At 44.6% G+C, this 26,758-nt stretch overlaps 1 protein-coding gene across 3 annotated transcripts in view; it reads left to right on the top strand.

Annotated features, from left to right (window-relative positions):
- IPO9 (importin 9) overlaps positions 1–26,758 on the top strand; it is a 595,516-nt gene that overhangs the window by 283,672 nt on the left and 285,086 nt on the right. For all 3 annotated transcript variants that reach the window (XM_085600586.1, XM_085600577.1, XM_085600596.1), the window contains 2 exons: positions 5,837–5,996; positions 17,745–17,971. In XM_085600586.1, the coding sequence (XP_085456712.1) occupies positions 5,837–5,996; positions 17,745–17,971 (387 nt within the window). The remainder of the gene's footprint in view (positions 1–5,836; positions 5,997–17,744; positions 17,972–26,758) is intronic.

Genomic DNA, 26,758 nt, shown 5'->3' on the forward strand with positions numbered 1-26,758 from the left:
GCTACAGATTCAGGGAGCCATTTTAGCTACCCCTGAAACTTCTGTCTGAGGGCCTGAAGCACAAAATGGTGGCCACCTGTGACATCACCAGCATCCACTGGAACCTACCAGCACCTTCCAGAACATTCCAGAACTCTGTGACAGTTGGAGGCGGTTTAGAATGTTGGGAGGTTAAGACAGAGTGTTGGCAGTTGGAGCTGGCAGTTGGCACCTGACTGGTGAAGAGAGAGCAGCACAAGAGTGAAGGAGGAAGGAGTGAAGCAGCAGGGGTGGAAACTTGTGCCTGGAGTGGGGTCCATAAACCCACCCTTGATACTTGTCCCTACTGATGGATCCCAGCCTGTAGCCCTGTGTGGGAAGAAGCCAGAAAAACTCATCCTAAGGACCTGGACAGCAGGAACAGGCCTTAGAAGCAGAAAGCAGCAAGATCCTGACCTGGAAACTGGTTTCCCTGGAGTCCGGCGTCGAGTAGCCTGAGACCTGGAGCCCGAGGTGGAGAAGCGGCGCTGACTGAGGTAGCAGACGTCGTACCCGGAGCCGCCTGAGGTCGTGAGAGGGCGCCGACGGAGGTCGTGAGGAATACCAGAGGTCGAGGAGGAAGTGAACCGAGGTCGAGCGAGCGGCGTCATCGGAGGAGTGAAGTCCGCCCTCCGGAGTCGTCGGAGACCGAGGTAGAGGAGCACCGGAGGTCGGGAGTGAGGATCGCACTCCGGAGTCGCCCGGAACCTGAGAGGAGGAGCACCGGAGGTCGGGGGTGAGGATCGCACCCCGGAGTCGCCGGAAGTTGACATCGAGGCCAGGCCGGCCGACGTCATCGGAGCCGAGAGCGCCATCGGACCGGAGCCGCCCGAAGTCGACATCGAGTAAGAGACTGCCGACGCCGTCGAATCGGAGGTCGAGATCGAACCGAGGCCACCGACATCGGACCGGAACCGCCTACCGGCGTCGTCAAGGAACTGACATTGTGCCGAGGCCGCCGAGACCGAACCGCCTCACGGCGTCGACACGACTCCAGCGGCGTCGGAACATCAGAAAAAGGGCAGTAAGTGGAGTAGAGGGCGCCTAAGGCCCTGTGGAGACCTGAGAGACTGCTCTAAGGGGCTAGGGAGGTGCTGAAACCAACCTGACTGTGCCAGGGGTGAACTGGGACTAACCTAGAGAGGTTGTGTGGAGAGAGAAAGCCAGGGCACTGGTATTCCCCCCTTGATCTACCTCAGTTTAGGCCTCAGCCTTGTCCCAGCCAGGGAGTAGCCCCCCTCAAGCCTTCCACAACCCTACAAGCTGTGCCTGGGCCAAATCAGCCCTTAGAAATTGAAGTCATCTGATTACATGAGTGTTGCTGTATACTTTTAATAATTTATTGGGGGCACTGTATTTATTGAGTTTTTACCTATTTATTGCTTCACTATATTTATAGGTCCACAGGACTTGATGGTGTACAATATTTATTGGTACAGTATTTATTGCCTCAAAATATTTATTTGCCTGTATCACCTGCACTGATATTTATGTCCCTTGTATTTATGATCATCCCTATTTATTGAATTTTCAGATAATATTTATTTGACCTGCTCTATTTAAAATTTGTATATTGTGATTGACCTATTTATTTTCCCAATCAGCAACTAAGAGAAAAAGATAAAGAAACATATTTTCATAATTTTTACGGTGTAGAGTCGTTTTTGGAACGGATGCACGCATGGTTATTGTATGGGTATATTGTATGCTTAGCACGGTGCCTGATTCCTGACCACTCGAGCCAAGCTACCACAGTGTGTTCGGGGAGTCCACCACCACCCTGCGGAGTGGGAGTGGGCTGTTTCCAACAAAATCAATGCATACCGTCAAATTACAAAAACATTTCCGGGCAACCACCAAATGCGAAAGCCACAATGAAGACTCAATTGGTTCTATTACACCGGACTCACACATTTACCGGAGTTCATCCGCCAGATCATCCCTGACACTGTAAAGTACATTGCACAGTTTGTGTTTAATGGGAAGAGCATGTTCCTTTACTTTAGTGAGATGTTTGAACCCTTTGATACATCCCAATTTATCAGCAAAAACGGCCTTGTGTTTATTAGCCCACAATCACACACCATCTCCACACTTCCGGAGACCTTTATGGTACCACCCCAAAATATTGAACCCTTTTCTTGCTACACAAATGTTGCCCTAAATACAGCGATCTTTAAATAGTAAACTTGTTTCAAATAAACATTTAAGTTCTATCATTCTGCCCTCAAAGGACACAGGCCTTCTATCAGGAAGCTCTAGTGATTTTCCTATCCACCTTTGGTCAAATAATTCTTCAGTGATCGTTGTGTGGTCCTGATTAATTGGTATGCATATTTGCAAAATTTAACAATTTGTATCTATTTATATTGCTCCCTGCTTCTGAGCAGAAGGAGGAAAGCAAGTTTTATGATTTGCTTCAAAATAAAATGTACATAAACATATTGCAACTTAGAAAAACATTTTGCTAAATTATTTTACGACTTCATATACCATTTGTCTGAGAATTCATTTAATAAAAATGGGTTTCATGCGTGCCAGTATTTAAAAAGAGAGAATGAAGAATCATGGTAATACTAGGTTGGGCACAATAAATAAAAATGATGGACTCCATTCTTAAAGAGAGCCACGAAAGTGTACCTGCAGGTCTTTGTCCCTGCATTGGTGCAGAACTCTGGAATTCACAAAAGATTCCTAATCTTGCTCTCCATTTCTCCGCTATTTTCCCACAGTCATCTGATTTATAAGAAATTAAACTTCTGTATCCCACACTAATAAGTGATCTAGCCTTGATAGAATAGAAGCATTTCCAGATATCAGACTCTGAGATATTTAATAGCTTCATTTTGCGTATGAGATAATCATGAATTTGGATGTATTTGAAACATGAAGTTTCAGGTAATTTATGGAGTGTTTTTAGTGTCTCAAATGCCATAAAACCGTCATTACCGTATAGATCCCCAAGTGTTTCTATTCCAGCCATATTCCAAGCTTTAAATGTCCCATCATGAAATATTCCTGGCAGGCCAGGGTTCGCCCATAAAGATAGTTGAGGATGAAAAAACGTAGTGTTACATTTAGTTAAAATAAGTTGCCAGATTTTAACACTGTCTCTAATAGTTTTAAATTTCACTCGCTTAAAGTAGTTTGGATCGTTCACTTTAGCTAGAAACATATTAGAATCCTCGCCCAACATAAATTGATAACAAAAATATTGTTGCATGTTCCTAATAAACAAACTACGGAGACGACTAAGGAAAGCTGAAAAAAATAATAATCTAAAATCAGGAAAGTTAAGCCCTCCTTGGTTAAGCGGCAATTTAAGCAAAGTAATTGATCTTCGGGCCTTCTTATAACCCCATATAAAACTACTGAGGATCCCATCTAGCCGTTTAAAGTAAGTATTATTAACCAAGAGTGGTATGGACCTGAATAGGTACAGAAATTTGGGTAGTATACTCATCTTGATTAAATTAATCCGACCAGAGATACTAAGAGGTACCTTATGCCATTTTTTTAAAGTAATAACAGTTTCTTTGGGAAGAGCCTCGTAGTTAAGGAAAGTTATTTCATTAATATTAGAAGAGATTTTGACACCAAGATATGTAGCTGTTTCACACATACCTACGACCGGAACCGGTGGCTTATAATTCAAAATAACCTGTGTTTTATGAGTATTAAGTTTGTAACCTGATACAGTCCCAAATGTATTGGCCTCCTCAATGATACCCGATGTAGCTTCTGTTACATTGGTTGAGTAAATTGCTATATCATCAGCATAAGCCGTAATTTTTAGCAAATTCAGACCATGTTTAAATGGAATCACTGCTAATCAGATCTCTGCCGCTCTCTGCAGCTTCAATCGTTCTATTCACTCTTCTAGTTTGAGGATCCAACAAAATAAAACTATTTGCCAGCTATACTATACTCCAGAAAGAATTTCAAAGTGGTCGAGTAACAACTCGAGTAGTGAATGGACCAGATGTCCCAAATGCGACTTTATAGCCGCAAGTTTGGAACATATGCTGTTTACGTGTCCTGGACTTACTGAATTTTGGTCGAAAGTGAGCCAGGGGTTAGCCCAGATACTGCTTCAACCAATAACCCTTAATGCAACAAGTGTATTGCTTGGTTTACAGATTTCAAATAATCCACAAGCAGACCTCATCAATATTTTAATTGGGTGAGCTAGATTGATAATCGCCAGAACTTGTATTTTGAGCAATCAGCCCCATGTTATGGAGTGGTGGATTCTTGTTAAAGAAACATACATCATGGAATCTTCTCTCGTCAAGATTAGAGGTGTCAAATCCTTGCAGAAGGTAGAAAGAATTTGGGGATCATTGTTCATGTGAAAGAGAAGTGGGACTTGCATTGTATTTATTTATTTATTTATTTATTTTTGAATAAGTATAATGTGTACAATGGTTTGAATCTTGTATCCCCGCCGTTCCTGATTTAATGTAATTTGATCTGTCTTATTATAATTTGCTATGTATCTTGAACTGAATTGACGAAATTACCTCTTGTCCTGATAATAATAAAAAGATTTAAAAAAAAAAGGAATTCACAAAAGATTACAGAAGTAGACCAGGAAACCATACTCCTAACAAACGTTTGTAAATTTCATTTTCGCATCAGCAAATGTTCATCCATATATTTGTTTCTATGAAAATCCGCTGAGCAACTGCTAATTCACTTTGCTTCCACCATTTTCCCACTTTTCATTTTTTTGCTGGTTAGGGGTACAATTCTGACTATTTCCAGTATGGGAGGCGATTGGAGAGATGTTGGCCAATACTCTTAAGCATGTACATTTGTAAAAGTGCACAAATCGTCAGGGAATTCTAGCCTTGGAACTAATACTTTCTGCTCCTATATGTAGATGTGTGGCGTGGTGGTTAAGTCAGAGCTGTAATAAAATCCAATCCTTGTTATTATATGAGCCATGGCATCTTCAGAGCTGCTAATATCAGACCTCTGACATAATGAGAAAGCGGACACAAGAAAGATGGCAAAACTGATCACCTCACTGCTTGCACCAAAAGGGATGTTTTTTTCCTAAAAGGGCAAGTACATTTCACAAGCATCCTATCCCTTGGACAAGTAGATAGTTTACAAAATGTAACGCTCCTGCAGTGTGAAGAACTGCCTCCAGCTAAGATGTCCCTTCATTGGTTCTTTTAATCAATGACTCTTCTTACAGGTCCATCACAGTAAATGGAAGAATATATGACCCCTCCTTCCCAGCAAATCATGTGGTAATTATAGAGCTCAGGTTTCCTCACACAGACAAATGTCATAACTCTTTAGACATTTGAGCATTATTGTATTCATTGTTGGAAATTTTACCAGTAAATGATGTGTAGGCTCAAGTTTGTCACTGTAGCGATTCTTGGTCTTTGTGATGAGCTTATTCTGTGTACATTTCATGTGTGATGCCCACTTTCGCCTGTTGTAGGCCAGCTATCACGCCATTGTGGAGGTCACATTTTTTACATGCATCTGTAGCTTCCATTGGGTTTTCCTGCTTTTTTTCCTATCCTTCCTCTCTAGTAAATACATTCCAGCTTTATAAATGGAAGGCTAGTGCACTTGTGCTGGGTGAGTTTACATGAATAAATCTGTTGAATAAAATAATACACATTTATTAACTGTGAAACATTCCGCAGTCTTGAGTGCAGGGTTACTGCCACTGTGATCACTAAATTCATGTTACAAAAGTATAATTTGACATTGTCATGAGTGACTTTCTTGGAGTATGTTGTGGAGAATTGATTGTTTAAAAAATGTATCCATTTTCACTTTTTTGTTCCAGTGTCTCCATTCCTGTTGGGACGTGCCCTCTGGGCAGCTAGCAGGTTCACAGTGGCAATGTCCACTGAGCTCATACAGCAGTTCCTGCAGGCTACGGTCAGTGGTTTACACGAGACACAGCCTCCCTCTGTGCGGATTTCAGCTGTTCGTGCAATCTGGGGGTAAGTGCAGCAGCCCTCTTCAGATCTGAGGAATTCTTTTTGCATTGTGGAACAGTCAATTCTTTTTTGCTTACTGTCTTACTATAAATGTTGAGTGATGTTATTGTGTGTATGCCTTGTCCTCCTCTGTGAGTTTAAAACTGCAGCCACTCTCAAACCTGCTTGGGTTTTAGGTTTATGGCAGTGGAGTCCCTTTTAGGAGCGTTAGACGCCAAGAGTGGTGGGGAACTTCATCTCTTGGTTAACTTTTGTGTGTGCATCTGCTTAGCGTTATAATGGCTTTTGTATGGCGTGTGAGCAATAAACATTTGTTAATCCTTTTGGAATTTTACCTTACACAGTGGCTGTATATCAGCGTATCGATATAAGCCTATCAGCATATCGTATCAGCATATCGACTGACTTAAATATTGTGGTCTAAATACTGTGTACAAAAATATCCCTCCAGTGGTTGTAGATTTCCTGTTTGCATTGAGCGACAATGATGTGCAAAGGAACTTAACTCTGCGTCGGAGTCCACCAAATGCATAGCAACTGTTTGTTTAAACATATCAATATGTAAAGTGCCTGCTCACCCCAAAAGGTATTGTATCAATCAGAATTTATAAAGCGTGGCTAATCACCTGATGAGGTATCCATGCGCTTGTAGGCCCCGGAGGATAATTCGAACTGCCAGGTCTTGAGGGTCATTCTGAATTTGGGAAGTGAAGTGATCGTCTGATGGTGCATGGGGAGGCTGTTTCAGATCTTTGCTGCGATGTTGGAGAAGGAGCGTCCTCCACTTCTGCTTCAGTAGATGCGGGAAGTATAGGCAAGTGAAAGGGAGGCGGTACGTAGTCTTCACGATGGTTGGTGGAAGGTCAGGCTGGGGTTAATGTAGGTGAGTCCTTGGTTGTGTAGAGCCTTGTGTGCGTGGGTCAGCAGCTTGAATTGCCAAATCTTCTGTATGGGGGCCAGTGGATTTTTTTGAGGTGGAGTGTGATGTGGGTTCGTCGGGGAAGGGTCTGGCTGCAGCGTTCTGTATGGTCTGAAGTCTTTGTGGAAGGTGTGCGGCAATTCCTATGTAAAGGGCATTACCGTAGTCCAGTTGGCTGGTGATGAGGGCTTGTGTCCCTTTGCGCCTCAGGTGTGGGGGTAGCCACTTGAAGATCTTGCGTAGAATGTGCAAAGTCAGGAAGCAGGCTGAATAACTACTTTTTATGTAGCTAATTAGCAACACTTCCACATTTCTGTAGAAAAATCACAGTACTCTGGAATAAAAATATTTTGTGTTGGTGATTTTTTTATTTTTTTTATTTTTTATAAACCGCCTCCGTTATTCCTTCAAATTGTGCAGATCTTTTACAATAATGCTTGGTTGAAATCTGCAAAGCAGTGTTGTACCTTTGTTGCATCAATAGGGCCGTTTTCATTTGCTTTAATGTGTGCCATGAAGATCATCAGATACGTTTGTTTTTGGAAATTGTTGGTCATGATCATTAGGTGTTCTGTTCACTGAGGTCACATAATGATACTTCTGCCTGCTATCACACCTATCTTCAAAAAGAAATGCTCTTCTGTTTTCCTTCCTGCAATCCTGAATCTGATACGCAAGGAACATCACTTTTACAAGACACTACATAATCCGACCAATTTAGTGATGTTCTGAAACATCCCTTCATTTCACATTACCCTCTGTGTACTTTTGCTCCAGCTGTTTCACGTCTGCTACATTAGATTTCACCTAACACCTCTACAGTGAAAACAAAGGTCTTGTAGCTGATTTACAAATGGCATAGGAATAAGACTACCACAAACCGAAAGTCTTAAAATATGCTGCAGCCAAACCATCTTACCCTTGGTGTAGAGACTGATTCACAGTCAGCACATTTCATGAGAAAGGCACACTCCTACAGCTTGTGACTCCTATGCTTGTGAACAGCAACTTAGGAACACACAAGACCTTCTCTTCCCAACGCACAATTCTTTGCACAGTGTGGTACATGGCTAACACTGAAAAGGTGTTGGGACTAGAAAGTCAACTCTTTTAGAGAATGGTGAATGACCTTTTAAATAAGGTTTATTTCTGAGGTTTACAACTGATGTTGATTCCTCCTAGGAGCTTGAGATCAACTATATTGGAACCTAAACATGAGGTCCATATAGTGATCTGTTTCAATAGCAAAGGGGTAGGGAAAAATGTTGAGGCCTCAGTAGTAATGATAAGGTTGAAATGAAAGTGAAATATATTGTGTACAATGTAGTGTCCGTGAGAAACCTCCTTGGGACCTTAAAAAAATAAACATAAAAGTAAGGGAATAAATACTTGCAGACAAGTAAAAGCAAGAAATAAAATCAGTTACATTTTATTCAGATTGTGACCATGTAAAGGGTATTCCGAACATTGAGGCAGGGAAAGACCTGCGTTTATTGCTGGCCTAGTCATTTCCATTTTTTTGTTGTTGATTTGTCTACTAGAGAGAGGGTGACCTGTCTGAGCTGGACTAGACTTGGCCTTTGGATATACCCACTCTGATAGATGTACAGTAAACAGTCTGTATTATGTATCCAGTTTTGGATGATAATTTTGTATCTAGTTTGAGATGAGAATTCCCCCTTCTCTGGGAGGCAAGATGGCGGCCGCGCGCTCGGCCGAGTGAGCTGGTCTGTGGCATTCTCCAGGCTCAACTGCCCCCCCCCCCCCCCCACGCGGCGTCAGCCGATGAAGAAAGGAAATAATTCTATTGCGCAGCGGGCATGATTTGGAGATTCTGTGAGTGACGATTGGAGTTCCCTGCAGCCTCGAGACTGACTTGCGCGGGTCCCGTTTGCCTACGGAGTACAGCTGTTTTTCTCGCTTGCTTTCTCCGGTCCTCCCGATGCCTCCCAAGACTAACGCTAAGGGCTCTAGGACCAGGGGGCCTCCTGTAGGCTCAGGTACAGGTGCTGGAAGTCCCATGAAGGCTACCTGTGGGAAAACAGATGATATGGGAGCACGACTGGTAGTTGATGGCTTAACTCCAGGCTCAGCAGGGAAAGGAGGTGCTCCGGTCCGTAGCTGCCAGACGGTTCCTACTCTGTTTAAAGCAGGCAGAGGAAAAAACACGGTGAACTCTGTGGATACATTGGATATCAGAAACAATTTTGCAATAAATAAGTCTGCGCTGACCCTGGAAACACTCTCACTCTCACAAGGTACTGCACCTATTTTTTCTAGCAATGGGAGGGAGGAGAGTGCTGGAAAGGGGATGGCTCATGGGGGCGCAAAGGAATCTGATGGTCTCATTGGTTCTGAGGGGGATTCAACTGTCACAGCGCCCTGTACTTTAGGGGACGTAACATCCGCTGGTCAGTATAAAGAAATTGGTTTGGACACTATTATGAAGGCAGCTTCAGTGAGAGGGGTGAAACAGAAGATCCGGTCTTACAAAATGCTGACCAGTTAGCCATGAGCCTCGCAAAGGAGGGGGATTCAGGGGACACGTTTTATTCTATGTCTGATCCCTCTAACTCTTCAGGGGATGAAAGTCCTGGGAAAGACTGGGCTAAAGATGAAAGTGACTCGAGTAGCTTACGTCTGGAGGGGGGGTGGGGGGGACAGGGGGACAGGAGATGATTCTTCCTTAGCCCCCGGAACCGTTCGTAAACACAGGGAACAAGATGACATTTTGGTAAATAAAGCCCTGGATCATGCTGGCTTACTGGTCTGGAACTACTCCTTCTCTCCAAAACTGAGTGACAATGAAGTAGTGCCTGGAGGAATCTCTATGGATGCCTCTGGTCCAAAGACAGGGGGCCAACAGGAAATTACTCTCTACTATTTATCAAACTATAATGGCCCATCGAGAAGAGACCCGGGCAGAGGGCTCATGGACCCAAGGTGCAGTCCGAAAGTTACAGAACTCAGTACACAGAGTTGCAAAGACATGCTCCGAGTTTGTAGCCAGATTTGGAGGGGGCAAAGCTTGAATCTCCACATTGGAGGATGAGCTAGCTCTTCAAAAGATCATTACTGAATCCCTGAAAATGCAGATAGACGGCACAATATGGAAGCTGACTGAGTTGGAGAATCGTTCAAGAAGGAACAATCTGCGGGTTTTGGGAGTTCCAGAAGGCGCGGAGGTACTGATGTTTGGCAGTTCGTGGTGGAACATTTTTCAGAAGCATTTCCCGAACTTGCACAACTGGGACTGGGCAGTGGAACTGCAAAGGGCCCATAGGTTTCCTTTAATCAACGCAAACAAATGGGACAGTCTCCAGACCTAGAGCCATTTTGATTTGCCTTAACAATTTTTTAGCCTGTGAAGCCATATATGATCTGGCTAGACCGGATAGGAAGAGAGCGGGAAAGGGGTGCAAATTTTTGGTGCGACCTGATTTTTGTCAGGCAACAATAGAATAAAGGTGGCACCTTCAACGTTTGATCCCATTATTTCATGGAAAAAGGGGCACAGATTTTCTTGTTAAATCCTGCTAAGCTGAAAGTTATATTTAAGGGTCAGACACAATTTGTTTCTTCTGAAATAGTAGCTAAAGAATTTCTGCAATCGATCTTAGGTGGACAATAGTCTTTGTTTATGTAAGCTGTTTTTATTGCCACCGATGTTCAGGCTTAATGCTATAATCGGATTCTTTTTGTTTTGCTATTCAATCTTTTTTTCTGCACCTTTTATGCTTCGTGGGGGGGATGGGGGGCCGGGGGAGGGCTGACTAACAGCTCTCCATCACAGAGGATTTGGGTCCTTATGCCTCATTTGGGAGGAAAAGGGGAGGGGGGGCGGGAGAGGTGGATATGCGGTGTGGGGGCTTGGGTGGGGGAAGGTGGATAGGAGGGTGGAATTGTTGCTTCTGGTTGGTCATGGTATTTTCTTCTATGTAAGAAAGAATGAACTGTTTAATTTAAGTGGTTATGGTTATTGGTTTTGGCTGGCAAGACTAGAGATGGAGTATTTCAGATACAGGGATGATGGGTAGAATGCGTATTTGCTCATGGACTATATGCGGCCTGAATGATAGGAAAAAGAGATGGCTGACAGCTAAAATTCTTCAATTTATGCAGGTCGAAGTAGTATGCTTGCAAGAGACTCTTGTACCCTGGAATAAACGTGGCTGGCTGAGGGATTTGGGTCTCGAGGTGTTAGCTTGCACTCGACAAGGTACAGCAACTAAAGGGGTGGCCATTCTGGCAAAGCAAAATATTGAATTGTGCAAACGGGGAAAAAAGGAAGACAGCCTGGGGCGCTGGGTCATTTTAGAAATTCTAGTTAATGATGCCCCTTTTTCAATCTGCTCTATTTATGGCTCTAACTTAGACGATCCTGTTGTTTTGAACCATCTGAGTGTAGAACTGGCGCTATGGCCACACCCTTCAATTTTCTGTGGCGATTTTAACATCCATTTAGATAGTGATTTTCATCTAAGTGGAAATCTCCCATATCAGGGAAGGAAAGCAAGAGTCTTTAAAGCTTAGGTAGGGAGCATGGGCTGGTCGATGTCTGGCATAGGCATAGACAAGATGATTTAGGGTTTACTTTTTATTCGGCTCCCCATAACAAATTAGTTTGCTTGGATAATTTTTTTGTCTCTAATCAAATAGCTGAAACTGCTAAAATTGTAATCTTCTAGGAAAATTTCAGATCATAATTCTATAATAGAGTTACCACTATGCACCAATCTTAAAAAACTGAGGTCTTGGACCTTTGAAAGAAAACTGCTGTTGGACCAGTCATATTGTGCTCATATGGCCAGATGGATTGGGGAATTTTTTAAGATCAATAGAAATACCACCTCCGGTTCTATGGTCTGGGATGCCTTTAAGGCTAGGGGTAAGCTGTGAGACTCTTAGCTTTTCTATATTTTGCCAGAAGACAATATTGGGGGAAATTAGGGGATGGATTGAACAGCTGAGGTTAGCTGAAATTGAATTTATGAGGCAAATAGCGAGCGGGTTAAATATAGAGGAAACCCAAAAGATTAACGCTATTATCAAAGTGAAAATTCATCAGCACTTCGGAGAGGAACTAGTCGCTAAATATATGCACTATAGGGCTGAAATATTTGAATTGGGAGAAAATACAGGAAGGGTCTTAGCAAAGCGGCTGCAACAGAGGGAAATTGCAAATCTAATTCAAAGGATTAAAGATCATTTAGACCAGATACAGGACTCTCTAATTGAAATCCTGGATGTATTCCATAGGTATTACAATCAATTGTATACGAAGGGTGAGGTCACAGGAGTGGAAGATTCTGTGCAGGAATTATTTTCAGATCTAGAGACAACTAAGGTCACACAGGATCAAAACGAGATTCTTGCAGCACCGATTACATGGGAAGAAGTGGAGGGGGCTATAATGTCTTTAGCTACTGGCAAGGCGGTCGGCCCGTATGGCATCCCTCTGGAATTTTGCAGGACATTTCGGCAATTACTCCAGCAAGATATTATAGCCCTATTTCAGTCAGCTCAAAGGGGTTCTATCCCCGACTCCTGGCGAAAGACCACTATAGTAATATTTTTTAAGGATAAGCCTGAGCTGAATCCCTCCTCTTACAGACCTATTTCACTTATTAATTGTGATAGCAAGAGCTATTCTAAAATTTTAGCTTCTCGATTAGAAGTTATCACTCCCCTGGTATCAATTCACCAGCATGGGTTCATCCCGGGAAGGGATACAACTGACCATGTGAGGCGTGTTATTGCTCTTATGGATTAGGCCCAGGCAACAAAGTCTTCGCTAGGGGTGATCCTGTTGGTTTTTGTGGTATGTCCTGCAATGGAAGGGGTTCTGCACTGAATTTACTCAAGCAGTTAAAGCTCTCTATTTATTCCCGGAAGCTGTTATCTGCATTTCAGGACAGGAATCGAGATCATTCAGTATTAGTAGAGGTACCAGGCAGGGGTGCCCGTGCTCCCCCTTGCTTTTTGCATTATACATTGATCCGTTTCTCAATGAATTAGATTTTAAGATGAATATTAAACCAATCAGAGTTCGTATTATGGTGTATAGAACATTGACATATGCTGATGATATTGTGATACTTACTAGTGATGCTTCCTTGGCATTTTCAGCAGTGAGGACTCTGGTAGAACGGTTTGGTATCCTCTCAGGCTACAAATTAAATGTGGATAAAACCCAGATCCTTCACTCACATAGCATGATCCCTGCAGACCTTCCAATTGTCCCTGAAACAATTTATCTGGGAATTAAGATCATAGCTCAAATTCCTGCACTGAACATGGTACCAGTGATCCGGTCAATAGAAAATTGGAGAGGTTAGATCTACATCTTTCTTTATATGAACGAAGTAATGTCATAAAAATGCTGATCCTTCCTAAATTTTTATATTTGTTCAGAACTATTACTCTTGAGTTTTCTAGATCTTGCCTAGCTAGGGTAGAGAGGATTTAGTCCAGATTCCTTTGGGGGTACCACAGACCGAGAAGGGCGTTAAAATGGCTGACTCTTCGAGACATGCCTTACTTTCTTTTATATTATTGGGCATCCATGATACAACATATAGGGATTCTTCTAGTCGGGACCAAGGCTGAAACTCCAATACTTAGTAGACCAACCATATATGAAATAGGGTTGGGGAATGAAGCTAGCAGCTGCCTGGTTAGGATATTAGAACCTAGCTACTATAAAAAGACCACATTTAAAGTACTTAAAGCCGCATATTCGGTGTAAATTGAAGATCCCAAATTTAAATGTATATATTTAATTCTCGGCTTCTGGTATCCTTCCACCAATCTTTCAGGATCATATTACATTTAGATGGGGGACTAAGATTTATTTTTTTGGGGTGATTTGTTTGATGGAGGCCAACTTGTTTCATTCATGAATTTACAGGAAAAATGTGGTCTATGCAAACAAGATTTTTTTCAATATTTGCAGGTTCTTTAGTTTCTTAGGGAGAAGCATGCATGGATCAGATTTAAGTTTAAAAAAAATGTTTGATAGAATTAATACGGAAGAAATGTCTGATAGGGAAAAATTATCAAAAATTACTGGAAACTTTCCATGATGATATTTCTACTTGGAATACAAAATGGGAAAGAAGTTGGGAAAAATAGGAACAAATATTGAGGTATTAGTGGAGTTATCGAATCAGATTTTAATAGCTGGACGTCTTAGAAGCCAACATTTTATGCTAAGTGGGGAGGGTTTGAGGGGGGGGGGGGGGGGTGGGTGGGTAATGCGGCAGATTCTATTTGTGTGTTTTTCTCCTGCCCTAGGTTAGGTACTTTCTTGCAGAAAGTCAAACTTTTCTGGCTACTTTCTTAGGGTTCTCGTTAACCATTATGGCCGATCTTATAATTTTGGGTTAAGGATATAATGTGGAAGGGAATGCAAGGCCGAGATCCACGATTGGATTTGTATTCCTAATTATTGCAATGGCTATTGTTCGTTTATGTATCACTTCTCAATGGATAAGTCCTGATCCCCCTACGTTTATTAATTGGCGATCAAGGATGTTGGCTATCTATAATGTAGAATCCTCAATATATAAATTGAGAGGACGAAGAAAGAAGGCACTGGGATGTAAACTCTGGGCTTCTATCACAAATTGGCTGCAGTAAGTCTTGGGATTGGTTATTAACATATTGTACTTATTCTATGAGTATTTCTTTTGATGTGTGCATCTTTTTTATCTTCTGAATTTTAAGCTTGCCATTGTATCTTTTGTGTATTGCTTTGTGATGAATGTGCCATGACTTACAACAATGAAAATCTTATTTTCTTATAAAATGGGGATAAAATCAATTAAAAAAAAATAATTTAAAAAAGATGAGAATCCTCCACTGTTAACACAACCCCATTTTAAATGCTGCGTGCAAAAGCAGCATTAATGGCATCACTGCATTTTACAATTCCTCATTGAAGAGGATGTGCATTCTTGCTAACTCCCACTTAATTTAGTCTGTCTTGAAATACCAGTAAAACAGTTAAACAAAAAATCAATTATGCAGAGTAAGTGACTAATTTAATAAATCACTTTGTGGCCCAAGTGGTGGTGTGGCTCCATCTGCACTTTGGAACCCTACGCATGTCTAGCCACCACTGCAGTAGCTTCCTTTCCTCCCTCAAGGCAGAAAAACTCATAAAACAAAAGGTAAGCGCACTTTGCTTCTGAGTGTCTTTGTGATCTGGCTTGACAGCACAGCGGTCGCAGACAGTTATGTGAGCATCACTAGAGAGGGGCTTTGGCTCCGCCCTCCTGTTGAAGCCAGGGGTCCATGTTTTGATTGGGCAGAAGTTGTGTGCTTCCAGAAAAAGTCCATCCCTCCATTCAGCTGTGATTATTTTATTTACTGTGCTCCCTAATGTTGACCTTTCAGGGGCACCTAAATGACATTGAGGTTATATTAACCCCTAAGACGCGCATGACGGAACGGTTCCGTCATGCACGTCGGTTGCGCTGTGCGCATGACGGAACCGTTCCGTCATGGCCCCGCCCGCGCACGGAACCTTCAGCGTGGCGCGGAAATCCGCGCCGCGCTGAAGGGGTTAAAGTATCTTGGATAACTAGAATATTTGTAGTCTTTGTCCCTGGCAGCTGCACAGATGGGAGAAGGGCAGTCACTAACCTACATGCATTTTTAGGTTTGGCTTGACAGTGCAACTGTTACATTAACCTTTAACTTACACCTACATTATTCTACAGTTCTTTACTTCCACACCATTGAAAACCTATTCCCATGCCACTTTCTTGTAATGCTTCACATTACCATACAGCATTCCATTAAAGCCTCACTTATTGGCATTGCCACTGCTTGTTTTAATATTTTGTTCACAGGGTATTCATTGCATGCATATGACCTGTTATTATGGTCCAAATGCCCAAACACAATTGCTTGTTCTTGGTCTGTGGTCACTGCTCAACACCTGTAAACTTTGCATGCCTCTTAGACATGTTTTCAGTGGATGTATGTCGTTACAACGCACACTTTTACAACGCATGCACTTACAACGCATTTTTTACAACGCAACATCCATTACAACGCATTCCTTGACACTACAACGCATTTTTAAAAACTACCTTTACAACGCATTCCATTACATCGCATACTACCTTTACAACGCATACCATTACTACGCATAATAATAAATTGCATTTAAGGTAAGTATTAGATAGTATAGGGGTAAAAATTACTTTTTTAACTCCAGGGGGTGCAACAGTAGGGTAAGTGTTGGATAGTATAGGGGTAAAAATTACTATTCTAACTCCAGGGGGTGCAACAGTAGGGTAAGTGTTGGATAGTATAGGGGTAAAAATTACTATTCTAACTCCAGGGGGTGCAACAGTAGGGAAAGTGTTGGATAGTATAGGGGTAAAAATTACTATTCTAACTCCAGGGGGTGCAACAGTAGGGTAAGTGTTGGATAGTATAGGGGTAAAAATTACTATTCTAACTCCAGGGGGTGCAACAGTAGGGTAAGGGTTGGATAGTATAGGGGTAAAAATTGCTATTCTAACTCCAGGGGGTGCAACAGTAGGGTAAGTGTTGGATAGTATAGGGGTAAAAATTACTATTCTAACTCCAGGGGGTGCAACAGTAGGGTAAGTGTTGGATAGTGTAGTGTAATATTATGCGTTGTAATGGTATGCGTTGTAAAGGTAGTATGCGATGTAATGGAATGCGTTGTAAAGGTAGTTTTTAAAAATGCGTTGTAGTGTCATGCTATGTAATGGAATGCGTTGTAGTGGATGTTGCGTTGTAAAAAATGCGTTGTAAGTGTAGTGCGTTGTAAAAGTTGCGTTGTAAATGTTGTTCCCCGTTTTCAGTGTATTAAGGCATTTTTCCTTGGCTCTGCTTGCAGCTGGCAACTAAAGTATTTTAGACTATATTAAAAAAGACTCCACCATTTAAGCAATCTCTTCAATCAAAAATCTTCCCCTTGGAAGAAAGTGGTGCATTAAACCCCTACCTGGCTACTACTGCTGTTCATCCCCTTTCAAGGCTTGTCAGAGCATCTCCTAGAACATGATCTGTGCTCTCTTGAGCTCTTAGACTGTGTATAGACACAGATCTTAATCATCTGGATTCCATTAGCCTCAGTCTCAAAGCCTCTACATAATTGCTTTTTATTATAGGATTCTAATTTATTTAAAATCAGGGCAGTGTGTTTTAGGTTCCTTTAATAGTGGCATACTATCAGTCTCTGCAGCGGGTGCTCCTAGTGCAGGGTGGGGTGAATTACATGGTTTCTTCTTTTTTGTGTGGATGAAATTCAAGAGGCATAAATGTTCAGTATTATAGTGGATGTGAAGTGGACTTTTTTTCTGAAACCATTAATGGTTCATCTCATCACTAGAGTAGTTTGTACTTTGCAACAGAATAAAGGATGACGAGATGGAAGGTAGTCGGCACAAGATCAGATGCAGGTGTAGGCATGCATCTTGCTAGCCATTCTTGGTAATCAATTCTTTATTAATTCTTCATTGTTAAGTAGATTTTCAGGGTTTTATACTTAACACTTAAGTGAATAATTTTCTGAATTTTGCAAGAGAAAATATGTGCTAATAAAAATAGGCTTACCAAATACTATTACATTTTAAAGAAAAGGCGTGCGTTGCTGTTTTGTCTGACATTCCCTGCATTAGTTAGGAAATGTTTGGTGCTTTCTTAGTAAATTTGTTTTGGATCCCAATAATAGTAGCATTCCAATTATTGTTCAGTGAAGTCTAGTGAATGGTAGTCTGTGACCACAATTTAATCGATACCTTTGTCATGGCTGTATCTGTGATGAATGATCCTATTTCTTGTAGATACTGTGACCAGCTGAAGACATCTGAGAGCACACATGTACTGCAGCCTTACCTACCCAGCATTCTGGACGGTCTCATCCACCTTGCTGCCCAGTTTAGTGCTGATGTCCTCAACCTCGTCATGGAAACACTCTGTATCGTGACAACTGTTGACCCAGTCTTTACCACCAATGCAGAGAACAAGATATGCCCTTTCACCATTGCTATCTTTCTGAAGTACAGCAACGGTATGGAGTTGAGCAATTATTTTACATGTTTTAAAGGTGCCATTTTTGAATGGTGCAAATAAGAATCCTTGTGGGATGGTGGCTTTGCAGTTAAGCAGTGGGTTAAATCTGTTTAGATCGCTGATTGATGTTTGGCTCAGAAGGTATTGGTTTGTTTGGTTCCTTTGTGAAAAGACAGATGGACTCACTCCTGCTTTGAATTTATGGCGCTATAATTTGCAGGAAACCACTAAACCGCTAATGCATTTAGTGTGTTGTGGACTTAACAGAGAGAAAGCTGGAATGAGTTTGAACTTCCTTCTCACCCTACTAGCAAGTAATGTGCATTTGATGTGCAATGTGACCGTTTTGCACTTTGTAGGTGGTCTTGAGGATCCTTTATCACATTGTTAAAGAATTTGATTTTATCACCTACCAGAAATGTTTACATACGTTCGGGTGCATTCTGCCTGAAAGTCATTGTCGAATACATGTACATAGTGCTTGCACAACCTTTTCGCCTAAGGTGCTGATTGCTCCACTAATTACATTTTTTACAGTACCTATCCGATAGAGATTTCTAGCTGCAGCTTTCTTACGTTAGAATGATCCCCAGGCGTCAGGCTGGATCCGGACTTTTGTTTGTAAGCAGTACCCCTGCACGCTGGTGGTGGAGTCCCCATCCTCATCCCCAACTCAGATACTGAGCCGGATGGGTGCCGTCCGACGCAGATTCCGGCGCAACTGGGGAGAGACAACCCAAATCCTTGCCTGGGCCCTATTCCTCTGGGCTTGCACTTGCGGATGACAGGGAGGGGCCACTTGACTCTGATGAATACAAGCCCCTAGATTTCACCGAAGACATCTGGTGTGAGGATCTGGCAGATGCCACTGGACTGGATACCTCCCCAGATACTGGCTTGGTTTCTCCTCCTACCGTGTCTATGGAGGAAGGAGCCTCATGCGCTACGGTGGTGAGGAGAGTTGCTGACCTTAAGCTACCCACTGTGGTTCTCAAGACACGTCTTTACCGAGATGCTTCAGTCGGGAGTTGCCACATCTGAACTGCTTCTCCTGTTTACTCACGGACATCCTACTCTGGGCCTTGTCCAAGTCCTGCACAGGAGCTCCTGTGAATAGGTCAATTGCTCGCTACCATCACTCCGCCCCAAGGAATCCCAATTTCCTCACAACGCACCCCACCCCGGAGAGCCTGGTGGTCTAAGCCTCCACTTCCAAAGTAAATCCTGGTGCATTCCCTACCACTCCTCCTGACAGGGAATCCAAGAGGCTGGATACCTTGGAAAAGATGATGTTCTCTTCCACCAGCCTGGTACTGCGGTCGGTTAACATTGTGTGACTTTTGGGCGGATACTCCCACTCGCTCTGGGACTCTGTTGCACAGGTGCTGCCTATGGTCTCAGAGGAGGGCCGAGCCATACTCTTAAGCTTTTGCAGACTGGAGAGACGCAGCTAAGTTCGCCATATGCTGTGGGCTGGATACAAATGACTCGCTAGGCAGAGCAGTTAAATCATCAGTGGCCTTAAAAGCGCCACACCTGGCTGAGGACGGCTGGCTTTTTTGGGGATTTCCAGACCTCACTCATGGACATGTCCTTTGATGGCTACCATCTGTTTGGAGACGAGGCAAACCCTGTGCTGGAGCGCTTTAAGGACAGCAGGGCTCCGGCCATGTCCTTGGGCCTTCCCATAGCCCCTCGCCAACCTCTGTCCCCCTTCCGCTCCTTTCATGGCCACAGAAGTAGCTTTCAGCCGTTTCTACAACTGCCCAGTCACCATGACCAGCAAACTTCAGTCCTTGCTTGTCCAAGGACGCGGCACTCACTGGTCTCATGGGTCAGGATGCCAGATGTCTTGACAGTTATAAACCCCATCCAGCCATAGCCTCCAAGTTCCTTTAGGTTGCCCTTCGACCATTATGGGCACCCAGTGGAGGCAGGATATGTCATCATCTGCACCACTGGAGGTCAATAACATCAGACCGCTGTTTTCTCCAGAATGTCCAAAGGGACTATTCCTCCCCGATTGTGACTATTCTAGTAAGTGCCCCTTTTTGACAGCAGTGTGCTGGGTTCCTGTATCCCAGGTCCCCAGTGCGAGATCTTTCCCTAAAACTGTACAATTGCTCCCCCAATTGGCAATACCTTTAGCATCCCCTGTAAGTTCCTAGTAAATGGTACCCCTCGTAGCTAGGGCAGGGAGGGTAAAGAGGGTCCTTAAGGGTTGCAGCATGTATTGTGCCACGCTAGGGGACCCCTCACCACACTCATGCAAACAGCCTTTGCAGGCTGCGTGACATGGTGCAAAGAAAAGTGAAGACACAACGTGACACGCCTCTTGTGTGTGATGCCTGCTGACACTGCATGCAATATAAGTAAGTCACCCTTACAGCAGGCCTTACAGCCCTAAGACAGGGTGCATTATATTACACGTGAGGAAATATCTGCATGAGCAGATATTCCCCTGTGATGTCCCTGTCGATTCTTGGACATTGCCAGTGAACGGGGAACCACCTTGAGTATGTGTACTGGGCACTGGTGATTACGGAAGAGGTGTGGCGTCGTGGCCAGGGCGACTGACGCCGGAAGCTGGGGATCACGGTTCGATCCCTGGCGCCGGCGGAAGATTAGCCCACCATCATGTGACTCTGGGAAATAGTTTGCTTAATCTTCCTGACGGCCCCCAGCGCCTAGAGACCCTTACGGGTGATTGTTCACGCTTTACAAATGTGGATTATTATTATTATTGCTACTAGTTCCCAGCTATATGACGGCTTAAACGGACTCTAAAGAGGTTTGATATCCAACATATCGTATTAATAAGCCCACACGGATTCTAGTGATGGATTTATTAACGCATGCAACCAGAGGGCACCTTAGAGGTGCCCCCTAAAAAAACCTACCAATCTCTAGTGTACTGGCTGACTGGTGTAGACCAGCCTGCCACCACAGAGAGGTTTCTGCCCCTCTGCAGGTGAGCGCCCACATTCTCTGAAGGCAGAAAAAGCGCCTGCTCCAGCCAGAGGTTTTGTCACCTCCTCCAAGCAGTATGGCTAAGTAATCAGCAGATTAAGGCAGGAGGCTTCAAATACTTCTGTCGCCTTTGATATGTGACCCAGACTTCTACCAGACAGGAAATGCCACCTCCTGCCCCGGGCCCATTTGGCACCAGAACCAACGGGGAAATTAGCTAATCAGGAGGCGTGTTCTCTATCGGGCTCTTTCCTGATGTGAGCACGAAAACTAGAATACCACCATCTTGGTTTTTGGTAGAATTAGGCTCACTGGGTCAGGGTTGTACCCACTTCCCACAGGTAGTGGTCCTATAGAGGGTGTAGTCACCCTAAAGGTAAGTAGCCCATTGGCTACTGCCTGTCACTCCCTTTAACACCCCTAAATTGAGTATTTAGGAGGCACCCCTGATGCCAGGAACTTTAAAATTAATGGATGTAGAAGAAGAGGACAAAGAGCCGTGCGAAAACAAGAGACGAAAGACTGCTGTCTACGTTTGGCGCCAAACCCTGCCTGCCTGCTCCAGTCTCGACAATAACTGAATGACCCTTCCTGCAGCTGAGCAACTACCTAAATTCCCGGTAGACTACCAGCCGTTCACAAATTGCCAGCAATCTTCCTTGGAGTAGAGGAGCTAATCACCTGCAGTCCGTATGCGCCGAAGAAGCAGGGTCTAGTTTACTGTGTTGCCACTCTCTGGCCAGCCTGAGGCAGTAGCCACCCAGGAAGAGGTACCTGTGCTTCCAAAAGGTCATATTGGTCACCCCACCGAGTGAGAGGACACCAGGACCGACGGGAGCTGCACAGCACTAATACCCGGGGTACTTGACCCCTTGCAGCAACCAAGGCCTGTTTAAGTCCAGTCTAAGAGTGGCCCAGCTGTCCCGGTTTCTGCACCCTCAGTCAACGTGACCGACAAGCGCAAGGGTTTTTGGATGCACAGAGCCCAACCGACCTATCTAGGCAGGTGGAGGAACACATCTCATTTCTCTGCCTGGAAGTGTATGCTCTGTTGGCCAAGGGAGCCATAGAGAGAGTGCTGGCATCGTAAGTACGTTTTGGTTTTTATTCCCACTACTTTCCGATGCCCAAAAAGGACAAAGGCTTTCGTCCTGTTCTAGACTTGAGCCACTCAATTTCTTTCTGAAAAAGGAGAAATTCAAAATGCTCGCTCTTCTCAGGTTCTGTCGGCCCTGGTCCTGGGAGAATGGATGGTAGCATTGGACTTGCAGGATGCATACTTCCTCATTCCCGTCCTCTGCCCGCAGATGTTACCTGCAGTTCATTGTGGGCCACAAGCACCTTCAATTTGCCATGCTCCCTCTTGTCCTTACCAGCGCCCCTAGGTGTTCACCAAGGTGATGGTGATGGTTAGAGCTCATTTGCAGATATTAGAGGGTGCCAGTCTTCCCCTGTCTCGACGACTGGCTGTTAAAGGTGGGCTTGTCCCAGGCGGTCGTCTCCCACCTCAAGACTATGCTGGACCATCTGCACTCTGGGGTACAGTATCAACATGCCGAAGTAACACCTGATCCCTTCTCAGACGGTCCCTTTCATCGGAGCTGGTCCGGACACAGTGCAGTTTTGGTCTTACCCTTCTGAGCGGATATTCTGGCTATAATGCCGAAGGTTTGGCCTGTATCCTGGATGTCATTGAGATGGACTCTGAGGCTGTTGAGCCTTATGGCTTCCTGCATTCTGCTTATGAAGCATGCTTGTTGGCATATGCATGCTCTGCAGTGGGACCTGAAGTTCCAGTGGGTGCAGCATCTGGGGAATCTTTCCGACGTTGTCCAGATCTCGGAGAGCACTGCAAAAGATCTGCAGTAGTGACTAACCAACCGCAATTGGGTCCGCGGCAGACCCCTCTCCCTTCCCCAATGAGATCTGACGTTAGTGACGCGTCACTCCTGGGTGGGGCAGTCAACTGGGAGAGGTGGAGATCAAAGCACCCTGACTTCCGGTGGAATCTGGACCACATATAAACCTTTTGGGGTTCTGAGTGACCAGTTTGGCATTGAAAGCCTTTCTACCCTCCATCAGGGTAGGGCTAGTGCAGGTGTTCACGGACAACACCACCGCCATATGGTACTGCATCAAACTGTTGCAGAGTCGTGGACCTTCTGTGAAGAGGCCCTGCGTCTCTAGACCTGGCTGGATCGTCAGGGCAATTCCCTGATGGTTGAACAACTGTCCGTCTATCTGAATGCCAGAGCAGACACTAATACGTCTAGCAGATCAAAAGAGCATCTCCAAACGGAGGGTGTGCAAAGTCTCTTCCAGCTGTGGGAAGAGCCCTGGTTAGATATGTTTGCAACCGCAGAGCAGGCGCAATATCAGTTTTCCGCACTGGAGTTTCCAAGGTGGCTCTCGCTCTGACACGTTTCTCAACTCGAGTGGAGCCCCGGCCTCCTGTCCGCCTTTCTGCCAATACCACTCCTGCCCAGAGTTCTCAAGGGGAGCAGAAATGACCAGGCCCAAGTCATCCTTGCTGTTCTGGACTGGGCCCTGAGAGTCCGCTATCTCAAGCTGTTGAGCATGTCCATTGACTCTCTGATCAGGCTGCCTCTTTGGGAGGATCTCCTGTCGCAGCTGTATGGGGGGGGTTCTCCACCTGAATCTGTCAACACTCTTTTATTCGTGGAGATTGAGTGGTGACAGTTGACCAATTCTGACCTTCCGCCTGAAGTCTGTAATGTTGTTTTGGCAGCTTGTGTCCCTCCCCGTAGACGGTAAACACCAGCCATTGGTGCAAGTTTGCGTCCTGGTATACAGACAAACAGGTTGACCCTTTATCTGCACCCTTTTCACAAGTTCTTTTGTTTATTCTTGCCTTAGCTGGGCTCTGCATTAGGCACATTGAAAGGTTATTTATCTGCTATTTTAGCCTTTCTGCGGCTGCCAGATCAACTCTACATTTTCTAGTCCTCTCTTGTAAGCAGGGTCCTAAAAGGTCTTCAGCACATGTTCCATCTAGCTCCCTACGTATGCCTCAATGGGTCCTCAATTTGGTTCTTGATTTTCTAATGTGCGCTTACTTTAATCACTTCATAACTGCCCTCTTAAGCTCCTCACCATCAAGACAGCCTTCCTAGTGGCAATTGCATCTGCCTGGAGGATCAGTGAACAGCAGGTGCTGTCATCTCAGCCTCCATACATCTGTTTTTATCCACACAAACTGGTCCTTTAGAGTCGAGCATCCTTCTTGCTGAAGGTTGTCACCCCACTCAGACCAGCCCATCACCTTGCCTACCTTTTACCCTCTGCCTCATCCCTCTAAGGAAGAGGAGAGACTCCTCTGGCAGGACTCAAAAAGAGCGTTGTCTTTCTACCTTGACTGTACACTACCGTTCCGGGTGGACGATCAACTCTTCGTTGGTTAAGTCGGAGCCAAGAAAGGAAAGTCTGTGCAGACACGAGCCCTCTACCTATGGATTGCGCTCTGCATTAAGATCTGCTACGCGCTGGCTAACATTCAACCCCCCCGACCCCCCTTCCCCACCCCCGAGTGTTTTCGTGCTCATTCCACGCAGAGTTCCGGTTATAGACATCTGTCAGGCTGCAACATGGGCTTCACTGCACACATTCACCAAGCGGTGCTGCCTGGAAAGTCAGGTCTATTTGGATTGGCACGACTTTCTAGTCTAAATAGGGCTTGAAGACCCTCCTCTGGGGAAGTGTTGCTTGGGTATCTCTAGCAGCAGATTCCCTATCAGATGCACAAGGTACTTACCTTCAGTAACTCCTCATCTGGTAGAGATATTACCCAGACGAAGAGTCCTTACTGGACATCCCTTTCTTCCCGTTCTGCAAGTGACTTTATCACCTCAAAAGGTCTCTGTGGGCCCTGAAAATCTGCACACTGAAATGGCTCAGCGCAGATATAGTCGCATACTTAGGTCAGTGCACTGGGGTGGTGCCTATACAGATACTGCACAAATCCCATCCAGCGCGTACGATGCCTATGATGTAGATGCTGAGCGATTGGATGCCATCTGCTGGCACGCAGGTGTACTGCTCATGTTTTTTTGGATCCAGTTTTATGCCAGGGGAATATTTTAAGGTAAGGAATCTGCAGTTAGTCTCTACCACATAAGGCTTTACCAAAGGTACATAACTTGTTCTTTATGTAACTCCTTTACTAAGTTGAGGTACTTTTTAGGTCTCGCCTGACCCAGCGCATGCGCTGGTCTGGCGAGACATTTAGTAGGTGGGTTTAGAAAATGCTACCCACATTTTTGTGCTGGCGACAAGCTACAGTGTACGATGGCGTGCACGTGCACAGCTGCTCCCCGCATTCCCCCCTCCCACCTCGCCCAGCCATCTGCCTTTCCTGCTCCAGCCTTCAGCACAATACCCCTCCCCCCGCTGCTGCGCGTGCATCCCTAGCGTGTCATCGCGATCACTTTCGCTTTTCCAGTGATCGCGATGAGAGATTGTCAGTGTCTTTCTCCCCGAGAAGACATTATGAAGTGTTTTCATGACTACAGTTACACATCCGACGGGTTGATAACGTCCGAAATCTAGAATGGCCGTTCATGTACCAGCTCCCTTAAACCACGCCGGGAGGAGGAAAGGCGGAAGAACAAACGAGGCATTTGCTATTAAAAAGTTTAAGCTTAAAGGTGCTGTCACAGGAGGAGCATACCTATTCCAGTCTCCCTCCGTTGCTATCAAAGGCGAGCACGGGGATATAAAACACCACCCAATTCCCAATCTTCTTTCTATTCCTCTTGTTGGGTTTTCCTTCCCGCTTCCCTATTACGTTTCCTTCACATCAACAGCACTACCATCTACCACCGGAACAAACTTCCGCTGCTTCTGATGCAATTTCCTGCCTCCATCTTTTTCGTGACTATGCTTTCGCCTCTCTCCTCTCCACTCCTCTCACTCTCTGGACTGCGCTCTGCTGGGAAGCTGCAGGTTACAACAGACAGTGTAAATAAAACTATTTTTGCAATTTTCGATGGGCGAGGAACATTCTTTAGGTCTTTCATCCTTTTGTTTATGATGGGCAACCACAAACATTCGTACGAGTTAACTCAGGAGGATTGCAGTCATCTCCATTATTTTAAATTGTCTAACCATGTTCTATTTTACAGCATTCACAGTATTCTGAAGGATTTGTCTTTGTATTATACTGAATGGAAAATACTAGCAATGCCTACTTTGCCGTATTTTTTTTCCTCTGGCTGTTTTCTCTCCCATCCCTCCCACTTTCTGTCGCTCCCCGCCCGTTTTCAAATATCGCAGCCAGTAATCTCCGGCTCCAACTGCTAATCCAGGAGGTGCTTGTGAATCCCTTCCCCATGTTGTCATCGGTGTCAGAAAGGTGGTGCTCATATCCGCTGCCTCAGGCTTCTACAATGTCTGTTTTAGGCCTGGTATATGGGATGACATCCTTCCCCATGTTGCTCAGATCCGCTGCCTCAGGCTTCTACAATGTTTGTTTTAGGCCTGGTATATGGGATGACATCCTTACCCATGATGTTCCTCCAACCCCTCCCTCCCCCAACTAATCTCCTCATCCTCGGTTATTGAACAGTCCCCAACATTCCCCCCAACTACCCAACTCCCCAATTGTGAGTTCCCCACTTGCCCACCCATTCATGTAAAAGTGATAGTGGACCTTGTCAACCTGTGTGGAGGAAAAGGAAATGTTAAAGATGAATTCTATGTTCCCTGCTGCTTGGAAATGCTAGCTGAAAAGCAAATTACCCCGCCCCCATATTCTCCATCATAATGACATCACTGGTGTACCCTACATCTCTGAAGC

Source organism: Triturus cristatus, chromosome 1_2 (genome assembly GCF_964204655.1).
Source record: "Triturus cristatus chromosome 1_2, aTriCri1.1, whole genome shotgun sequence".
NCBI classification, from domain to species: Eukaryota; Metazoa; Chordata; class Amphibia; order Caudata; family Salamandridae; genus Triturus; species Triturus cristatus.